Below are 11,157 nucleotides of genomic sequence, written 5' to 3' on the forward strand. Positions count from 1 at the left end.
ATTATTATTATTATTATTATTATTATTATTATTATTATTATTTTTATTTTGCAATGTAAGAAATAGTATTTATTTAACAAAATAGTAGTCACTGGACAACATTAATACTCAACATGTTAGGCGATATTACAGTTTTTTCAGACAGAGACATCGCTGTTAACGGCCAGGTACTCATTTTACACCTGGGTACGGTGGGAAAATGTGAGTAAGGAAACCTTTTCCAATGACTCAACTTATGTGCCGCTATACAGCGAGACTCGAACTCTTAACATTCTGGTCATAAGGAGAGTGTCATATCACTAGACCACATATCCACAAAAGTTAACTCACCCCTATAGAGTTCGGAGCGCTGCATTGCGGCTTACGCCTCAATCATTCCAGTCTTTCCTTGAGATAGACAGTAAACAAAAAAACTCTTAGCGATGTGGTCTAGTGTTATGACACTCGTTTTCGGATCGGAAGGTCATGGGTTCGAGCCTCGCTCGGCGCATAGTTGAGTCCTTGGCAAAGGCTCTTTACTCACATTCTCTTACGGCCCCAGGTGTAAAATGACTACCTGTCCGAAAAATAATTGTAATATCTCCTAGTAGGCGTTATGTCTCGTTCTACTTGTTACGTGTTGCTGTTGGTCAGGGACCCATTGTAAAGCGCTTTGAACACATTTAGTGGATATTGCGCTACATAAAAGCTCAATTTTTGGTTGTTTTAAATGTGATTTCAAATTGTATCTTGGTTATTAATATCTATTGCAGTCTATCAAGCCAAGGCCTAATCCAAGATGGCGAAGCAAGCAAAAGCCTGGAACATCCTAACACCCACAATCATCACAATAATCACAATCCTTTCCTCAACACGTCATACTTACGTCACAGCATTGACGTCACAAACCAATAATAGTGACGATGCCATACGCCTACTACATGACGTCATCGACCCTTTAGACAATCGGGTACGACCCATTCTAAACCAGTCCAGACCCATTGAGGTTTACATAACCTACAACCTCGTCAACCTCATAGACGTGGACGAAATCAACCAACGAATTACCGTCAACATTTGGATCAACTTTACGTGGTGGGACGAATTCCGCACGTGGAACCCGGATGACTACGGCGGAAATGACGTCATACATCCGAATCCCCCAGACATATGGCGTCCAAAAACGGTACTGACAAACTCCGCGGATGAGCGCGACGTCTTCAAAAATGCCGACTCACCTCTTTCGCTTTACTCGACAGGCGAAACACGCTGGTACATAGGGGGTGTGTACTACTACGTCTGCGCTATGGATTTGACCTACTTTCCTTATGACCAACAAGTGTGTCAAGCACAGGTCATGTCGACCAATCTAGGCACTGAGATCTATTTCAATGCAACCCCTGAAATTCGAATGGCAAACTACGTTGCAAATGGAGAATGGGACTTTGTATCATCCCACGTTTCTTACTTCCAATCCGATGTCTCCGTAGAGGAGAAGCTTGGCTTTATTTTGATGACCGTGACTTTTAAACGCCTTCCAATGTATTATTTAATCAACGTTCTCATCCCAACAATGTGCTTGTCATTTATCTCACTCTTCGGGTTCATCGTTCCCAAAGACAGCGGCGAACGAGCATCCTTCGCCATCACCGTTCTTCTCGCGCTAGCCGTTTACATGGGAATCGTTTCTGCGCAACTTCCGGCTAACTCGGACTCGTTCCCTCTTATCAGTATTTACATCTTCAGCCTGATGTGTTTGAGCATGCTTTCTGTATTGATCATTGTAGGCCAGCTTCGATGGATTCAATGTAATTCCTGCAGCGGGGACTCGAACCCGAAAGACTCCGATCATCAAGGAAATGGATTCCAAAATGGACGCAATGAAAACTCAGAAAACGATGATGGCTTAAAGACGATGTTGAAAAATTACCAGCATAGTCATAAAAATGAGAATAATTCGAATAATATAAGGTACGTCCACTCGAACCAAGTCGCCCCTCATAGTGGTGTGATTAACGTAAAAGGGGGAGATAATTCCCAAAGAGAATTTGCCGAAGACAATAACAACGATGGTGATATCTACACTAATAACGACGATAGTAGAAAGAGTTTCTGGAAGGAATCTCCGAAAATGCACAATTATAATAATGGTATACTCTTAAAGAGGTTAAAGATTATACTATTAGAATATGACGACATTATTTTGATGACAGTTTTCAGTATTCTGTGGATGATATTCACTCTAGTGTTTGTTGGAATGATCAGCGAACATCCATAGCTGTTTGGACATTTTATTTTGTCTGGTTGAAAAACAATGACCGATCGGGACGAAGTCTGAAAACAATCCTACATAATTTTTTAGACGATCAGAAATCATAATATTCGATTTATTTCCAAAGATGAAATAGCCTCCAATGTCCCCTGACCTGAGTCCCATGTACCACAGTATTTGGTCATTGACGGTTTATAAGGATGGTACATACAACAGTTTACACAGAAGAAGCGGCTATGTGGTCTAGTGGTATGACACTCGCTTTCGGATCGGAAGGTCCCGGGTTCGAGCCTCGCGCTCGGCGCATAGTTGAGTCCTTGGAAAAGGCTCTTTACTCACATTTTCTCACCGTACTCAGGTGTAAAATGAGTACCTGGCCGTTAACAGCGCTGTCTTTGTCCAAACAAAAAATTGTAATATCGCCTAACAGGCGTCATGTCCCGTTCTAAATGTTACGTGTTGCTGTTGGCTAGGGACCCCTTGTAAAGCGCTTTGAGCACGTTTAGTGGATATTGCGCTATATAAAAGCTCAAGCTTTTTACATTACTCGGTCAGTGGCGGTTTATAAGGATGGTACATACAACAGTTTACACAGAAGAAGCAACGCTAAAAGTGTCAATTCAAAATCCATGGGATCGACTCACTATTATTCAAGACATTAGACAACCAAAAAAATGAGCTTTTATATAGCGCAATATCCACTAAATGTGCTCAAAGCGCTTTAAAAGGGGTCCCTGACCAACAGCAACACGTAACACGTAGAACGAGACATGACGCCTGTCAGGCGATATTACAATTTTTTCCGGACAGAGACAACGCTCTTAATGGCCAGGTACTCATTTTACACCTGAGTACGGTGAGAGAATGTAAGTAAAGAGCCTTTTCCAAGGACTCAACTATGCGTCGAGCGAGGCTCGAACCCAGGATCTTCCGATCCGAAAGCGAGTGTCATACCACTAGACCACTTTGACAACCAAGTGGATCATGGGAAAAATGATAGGGATCAGCCGTAAAGCAAAATGTGACCCTTCGTCTCAAAACGGTATGAAGTCGGGATGGATCAGATGCTAAAAAGTAAAATGTGACCGTTCGTCTGAAAATGGAATTTGTTGCCAGATATATCATGCATAAGTTGAGTTTAATTGCTTTATAGAGGAGAAGGAATATCATATTTTACTGTGTTAAATACCAACGTTTTATATTTTTGACCAGTTTAACTATACTTTGACGTTTTAGCATCTGGTCTATGCCGACATAATACCGTTTTGAGACGAGGGGTGACAAATTATAGTTAAAGTGGTCAAAAATATGAAACGCTGGTATTTAGCACAGCCATATTTCTGACTATAAATTCCATTTTCAGCATCTTAATCATCCCGACTTAATACCGTTTTTGGGCGAGGGGTCACAAATGAGGGATCACATACATCGAAATTTGAGAATTTCGTCCAAAATCTTCGATGTGGAATTTTAGTGGCGTTGTTAATAAATAAAATAAATAATTAAAATAAAATTCCCTTTATTCATCCCATAGAGGAAATTTGTCTCTAGGGTCTATTCCAAGGGAAGACTGGAATAACCCAGGCGTCAGCCGCAGTTCAGCGACGCAAATTGAGCTATAGGGCGAGATGACTTGCTCAAAGCCACACAGCGCAGCGGCGGGCGATCGAACTCGATGCCTTTCGGGTATGAAGCAAAGACCGTACCGCTGAGCCACGCTGCCCACAATCGTGGATAAAACTTTTAACTTTATATTTATTTGAAAAATTGTATCTATACACAAATTTGAATAATTGGGTTTGATTGTGGTAAAAGTTCACACTTGAAAGAGTCATAATTTGACGACTGCAGGCTTTTAAACTTTTCCGGGTTTTTTTTTTCTGGTCTCGCACCTGATATAACGCAAGTGGGACCTACAACGATCCGGAGTGAACTCGAGACTTTTCTTTGGAGCCCCCCCCCCCCCCCCCCCCCCACATCCCAGGCGATCTTCTGTCAATGCTACCCACCACTCCTCAACTCATTCCTTACCACCAAAGGTTTTCAAGACAATTGGATTCGATAGTCTGATGTCACACGACCACCCAACGACGAGTACACTTGGTGCTAAACAAAGAAAATCGGTACTTTTTATTCGTCATGCTGGCTAGTACTTTTTCACATGTCATGTGATCAGAATGTATAAAAGTCAAAACATGACCAGATTTATATTGTTTTTTCTCCTCTGGATACACTTTTATGCTCGTCGGAGAAGTATTTCATAAGAGCGTCCGCCATTGTTCCGATAGTTTATAACCAGTTGCTAAGTTACTATGCGTCATTACGAGGGAAGTGACGTCACGACTGTTGAAGCAGATTCCTCATTGTCTAATTTTTTATCCTGGGGGCTTTAACCCTTTCTTTAACAGCCATTTTCAGAACTTTCCCCAAAATTTCACACCCACTCAACACAAAAATAGTTTTTTCTTACTCAAACAGAAAAGCAACAAATACATTCTATGCATAACATTGATCAGCAAAATGAACTCTACAACACAGTGTTACGTTTTTTATAGCTATAATAAAACATTTTATTTGAAATATTATGTGATTTACAAATGAAATCTGAATGATAAAAGTGCTGGTTGTATCGTAACGAATCGGACGATTTTCCTATGGTTGGTAAGGAGAAGGTTAATTGTAATTCTAGAATTATTTTACTATCGCATATTCTTCCTTTTTATTGGCGCTAATATGACGTATAGATAGAACGAAAATGGCGTCACTCATGTCTTTGTTATTGATTTTTTTTGCAATCCATGTTCATGAGTAATTCTCAAAATTTATCAAATTAATATATAAAGTGTTGCTATTGGTTCTTGGTTGTATATTTTTACATTTTTGTGCATTTGCATATATATATATATATATATATATATATATATATATATATATATATATATATATATATAATGTATACATTGTCGCCATAGATTCTCAACTTTGTGTTTATACAGTTTCATGCATGCCACGTCTGTAAACGAATTTCCATTTTTTTGGATGAATAAAGTATATATTGTTATTATTATTATTATTATTATTATTATTATTATTATTATTATTATTATTATTATTATTATTATTATTATTATTATTATCATTATCATTAATATTATTATTATTATTATTATTATTATTATTATTATTATTATTATTATTATTATTATTATTATTATTATTATTATTATTATTATCATTATTATTATTATTAATGTTATTATTATTATTATTATTATTATTATTATTATTATTATTATTATTATTATTATTATTATTATTATTATTATTAAACTGTATTAACCAAACTAAATAAAAGTCTAAGGTTACACATAGTTTTATTTGTTGGTCCGTTATACTTCCGGATGGCAATGTTGTCAGCTTTTTTAGCAAAGCGCATACTGTTTATTGCAATCGCTAGCTAAACACGTATCATCGGTATGAAAATGCTTAAGGTTACACAAATCTATTTGTGTTGGTACCATAACAACAACAACAACAATAATAATAATAATAATAATAATAATAATAATAATAATAATAATAATAATAATAATAATAATAATAATAATAATAATAATAATGATAATGATAATAATAATAATAATAATAATAATAATAATAATAATAATGATAATAATAATAATAATAATAATAATAATAATATTATTAATGATAGTAATAGTAATAACGGTAATAATAATAATGATTTAAAAAAATATTTAATTGATTAATTTTTGAATTTAATTTGATCTAATTAATTTTTAAATTGTCATGTGGATATAATTGTTTCCATTAATTTCATGACTTTGTAGACTGGTTTGTAAATGTTGACCAGTAAAATACATGACATCTGAAACAATGTAAAAAAATCATAATTTATCAGACTTATGTATGCATATTATCGTTGTTGCTTTCATGATTATTTTTGTCATTAATATTTCATTGTACTATGAACTTCATTCGATCATGACCAATTTTCAATCACCAGTATTCTATGATAATATTTTTCGATTTTACATTGCCGTATTGATACATTTTTCCCGATATTCAAAGTTGTGTAAAACTGTCTGTGAATGATACAATGCAAGCTATATGAGATTCTGTAATTACAAACTATTGTATAAGGCATTAAAATGATATTCCTATTAAGCCTTTAGTAAGATAAGATAATATAACATATTGATAATATGGTGGGTAAAAATTGTGAATATTTGACCCAAACGTTCACCATCAATAACTGCTTAAGGTTACATACATTTAAATTAATGTGTGTTGTTACCATTACCATTGATCTGGCGGGCGAAAATAGTGAAAATTTTTCTTATTCTTTAAACCCAAAAAAACTGGAGCATTATATAGAATAATATCCAGTATAGTTGCTCAAAGCCCTTTACAAGGGGCCCCAAGTCAACAGCAACGATGTTCATTTAGGACAAGACATGACGCATGTTTGGGGATATTGCAATTTTCCCGACAGAGACAACGCTGTTAACGGTCGGGTACTCATTCTATACCTGAGTATGGTGAGAGAATCTGAGCGAATTGCCTTTTCAGAGGACTCAACTATGATCGCTCAGAGCGGACTCGAACCCTGGATCTTCCGGTCCCAAAGCGAGAGTCAAACCACAAGACGAATCATAGCCGTACTCTATTTACCGTTTTAAAAAATAAATCATATTTTGTCAACAACCTAGAATCCAAAACACCTTTCTTATATCGATCGATCTACGAACACGACACGCTTCACTGACCAGGAGCAAAAAGGTATAAAAGCTTTGATTTAGATCAACTGTACGAAAAGTATTTTAATGAAAGAAGCAGGTATTTATTACGCTGCCGCGCGTAAAATCCACCGCTGTTAAAAAGATTAGATTTATTTTAGGCACACAAAAATTCATGATATGGGCTTTCATCATATTATTATATTTGTGACCGATCGGATCAAAAGAGTGTTTATGTCAAGTTAAATACAATGAATGTCTTACACTGGGAAAATATTAAAGTTCGTATTTCGTTTTATTTTGATTTTAAATTTACTATTGTTTTACTGATTATTCCTGACATAGCACCGTTTTGAAACAATGGGTCACATTTACATATGGACGTCTCTTTTTCTACCTGACAAAAAAATACTTTAACTGAACTTTAACAAAAACTCATAGACCAAAGACTTTTTCGAAGTCACAGTTCACTGACCAGGATTTTTTAAAATGTGAAATTGATCAAATGTGTTGTCCTACTTAATCAAACTGTTTTGAATTTAAGCCCAAAGTACATTTTGTTCAATTTAAATGGTCAGAAATCAATAAACTTCAGACACCTTTAAAGTCACGCTTCGCTGGCCAGCATGAAAAGACAAAAACGGTGAAATAGATCAATTGTGTTATCCTACTTAATCAAACTGTTTTGAATCTAAGCTCGAAGATCATTTAGTTCAATTTAAATGGTCAGAAATCAATAAACGTCAGACACCTTTAAAGTCACGCTTCGCTGGCCAGAATCAAAAGACAAAATCTGTGAAGTAGATCAATTGGGTTGTCTCATCCTCTTATCAAACTGTTTTGAATACCTATCCCGATAACACTTAGTTCATTTTAAATGGTCAGAAATCATTAAACCCCTAGACACCTTTAAATTCACGCTTCACTTGCCACGCTAGGATCAAAAGACAAAATCTGTGAAGTAGATCAATGGGAGAGATCTATATTAACTTTCCATGTGCTCGAGGTCATTGGTCACATTGCAAAATGTGCTCAAAGTGACCCACTTAGTGAAAAGTGTTAACAGCTTTTTAAACATATAACATCACGATTGGTCATTTGGTTCAACTTGACATATGGGTATGTTTATAATATTTGTAAACAAAGCAGCATGTTTACATAATTTGTTACGAAATATCCAATCGGTGGACAGCAACAAATCACGTGATTGATGACCTGGTTGGACGAAAACGTGAATTTCGATCGTTCCCATTGTGTTGTCTTACTCTCTTATCAAACATGTTTTGAATTTCGGCGAGCAAAACACTTGAAGGTTCTAAGAGCAGACTTTCACCCGCGTTCTGTTTTGAGAAAGTGTAATTTTAATATTGGAAGTTTTTCACTCTGTGCGGCTATGTGGTCTAGTGGTATGATACTCGCTTTCGAATCGGAAGAACCTGGGTTCGAGCCTAGCTCGTGGCATAGTTGAGTCCTTGGAAAAGGCAAGACTCTTTACTCACATTCTCTCATCGTACTCAGGTGTAAAATAAGTATCTGGCCGCTAACAGCGCTGTCTATGACCGAAAAAATTGTAACATCGCCTAACAGTCGTAATGTCCCGTCCTACATGCTAAATGTTGCTGTTGACCAGGGACCCCTTGTAAAGCGCTTTGAGCACGTTCAGTGGATATTGCGCTATATAAAAAAGCTCAAAGCCCAAATTTTCCCCCCTACTGTCTTAATGGGGGTGGGGGGGGGGGGGGGGGTCGCGATAGCTCAGTTGGTAGAGCACTCACTCGCTTCACACGGAAAGGGACCAAGATCGATCCCGGGTGCAGGCGAGATTTTTTACTAACACCCCCCCCCTGTCCACCTAACAGTGAATGGGTAGCTGAGTCTATAAGATTTGGCGGCAAGTACTTTACGCGCGATATACTAGCGTCCTATCCAAAGGATAACAAGCAACTGTTTTTGTCTGTTTCACGTTATAGAAACCGGGTTTAAACTCTGGCTCCAAGGGCTAAATGGCTCTGAAAGACTTTTCTCCCCTCTCTTTTTTCATGGTATCGATACCCCTCCGAGTCTATTCATATTTTCATATTAACCCTCTCCTTACCAACCATAGGAAAATCGCCCCATTCGTTACCATCCAACCAGCACTTTTATCATTCAGATTTCATTTGTAAATCACATATTTCAAATAAAATGTTTTATTATTATAGCTATAAAAACGTGACACTGTGTTGTAGAGTTCATTTTGCTGATCAATATTATGCTTAGAATGTATTTGTTGCTTTTCTGTTTGAGTAAGAAAAAAACTATTTTTGTGTTGGGTGGATGTGAATGTTTTGGGGGAAAATTCTGAAAATGGTAGATAAGGAATGGTTAAACTTTGACAAATATATACGATATGCTAAGGGGCATAACTCATTAAATTATATTTTTTATTATAATTTTTAATTTACATGCGCCCTATTATTTCCCCTTGTGGTATTCATTAGCTTAACTTAATAGATGATCAAACATCTATACACTTCAGAACTCTTGAACACGCGATTCAATGACAATAGTCTTCAACAGTCGTAACGTCACTTCCTTCCTAATGACGCATGGTAACCTAGTAACTGGCTCTAAACTATCGGAACAATGGCGGACGCCCGTATGAAATGTGTGACCCATCGTCTCAAAACGGTATTATGTCGGAACGAACCATATGCTTAAAATACGAATTAAATGTTAAAGTGGTCAAAATATATAGTGTTGGCATTAGCACCCTAAAATGCGGTATCCACTCTCCTCAATAAAACATACAAACTCAACACAAGTCTGAGATTTCTGGCTATAAATTCAATTTTCAGCATCTTAACCATTCCGAGTTAATACTGTTTTGAGGCGAAGGGTCACATATTTCCCCGGCGAGCATAAAAGCGTATTCAGAGGGGAAAAAATATAAATTTGATCACGTTTTGACTTTTACACATTCTGATCACAAGACATATGAAAAGTTCTAGCCAGCATGAAGAATAAAAAGTAATGATTTTCTTTGTTTAGAACCAAGATGGCCGCGGCGCGTTGCCGGAGGGCGTGGCATCAGACTACTGAACCCAATTGTCAGAAGACAAACAATTGAGTTATTGATCAACTCTGTTGTCGCTTTATTATCTCAAGCTTTTTTCCTTTCTGCTTTGAGAGAACATAGTTAAAAAATTCTGGAAGGTTTTTAATTGGTATTTCTGTTGTTGTTGTTTTCTTAATCTCCTAATCATGCTATTGGTGGCCTTCTCAGTCAACTCACATTTTCATAATAAACACACGAATACACGTGTGTTTACAAATATGGCAAGAAAACTCGTCCTTCAAATATCGATCGTTTTAAATGACCCTCTCCCTTGGTAACAACTCCAATTGGATTCAGTAGTCTGATGTCACGCTGCCTGGCAACGGCGGCCATCTTGGTTCTAAACAAAAAAAATTACTTTTGATTCTTCATGCTGGCTAGAACTTTTCATATTCCTTGTAATCAGAATGTGTAAAAGTCAAAACATGATCAAATTTATGGGGTTTTTTTCCCTCTGGATACGCTTTTATGCTCGCCGGAGAGCTATTTCATACGGGCGTCCGCCATTGTTCCAATAGTTTAGAGCCAGTGTTACTAAGTTACCATGCGTCATTAGGAAGGAAGTGACGTTACGACTGTTGAAGAGTATTGGCCAATTTTTAAGATACCTACCTGTTTTTTTCCGGCAGGGTACGACAGTTGATTGGTTTAAGGACCCGATCACATACGGCAAGAAAATAATGGATGGCCGACGATATCTTAACTCTCTCCTTACCAGCCATTTTCAGGATTTCCCCCAAAACTTTACACCCAACTAACACACACACATTTTTTTATCACTCAAGAACAATAGCAGTAAAGTTCTTCCGATGCATAATTTCTTTAGCTAAACATACTCTACAACACATTGTTCACTTTATTTAAATTTTATGATGTACAAAAGATATTTGAATAAGAATAAGGTTGGTTGTAACTAACGAATGTGACGATTTTCCTATGGTTGGTAAGGACAGAGTGAAACATGACGGATAGAAGAAGATTTAGAAAAGAATAAGAGAGAGAGAGATATAGAGAGAGAGAGAGAGAGAGTGAGTGAGAGAGAGAGAGAG

At 36.7% G+C, this 11,157-nt stretch overlaps 1 protein-coding gene across 1 annotated transcript in view; it reads left to right on the forward strand.

Annotated features, from left to right (window-relative positions):
• Positions 1 to 3,069, forward strand: part of LOC144959848 (neuronal acetylcholine receptor subunit alpha-7-like) — a 6,022-nt gene extending 2,953 nt beyond the window's left edge. Inside the window, exon 2 of the mRNA XM_078892641.1 lies at positions 753 to 3,069. Within this exon, the coding sequence (XP_078748767.1) occupies positions 779 to 2,257 (1,479 nt within the window). The 5' untranslated portion in view covers positions 753 to 778 and the 3' untranslated portion in view covers positions 2,258 to 3,069. The remainder of the gene's footprint in view (positions 1 to 752) is intronic.
• Positions 3,070 to 11,157: the final 8,088 nt, after the last annotated feature.

The sequence above is a fragment of the Berghia stephanieae genome, chromosome 14 (genome assembly GCF_034508935.2).
Source record: "Berghia stephanieae isolate SIO BIC M18660-M18661 chromosome 14, UCSD_Bste_1.3, whole genome shotgun sequence".
Lineage (NCBI taxonomy): Eukaryota > Metazoa > Mollusca > Gastropoda > Nudibranchia > Aeolidiidae > Berghia > Berghia stephanieae.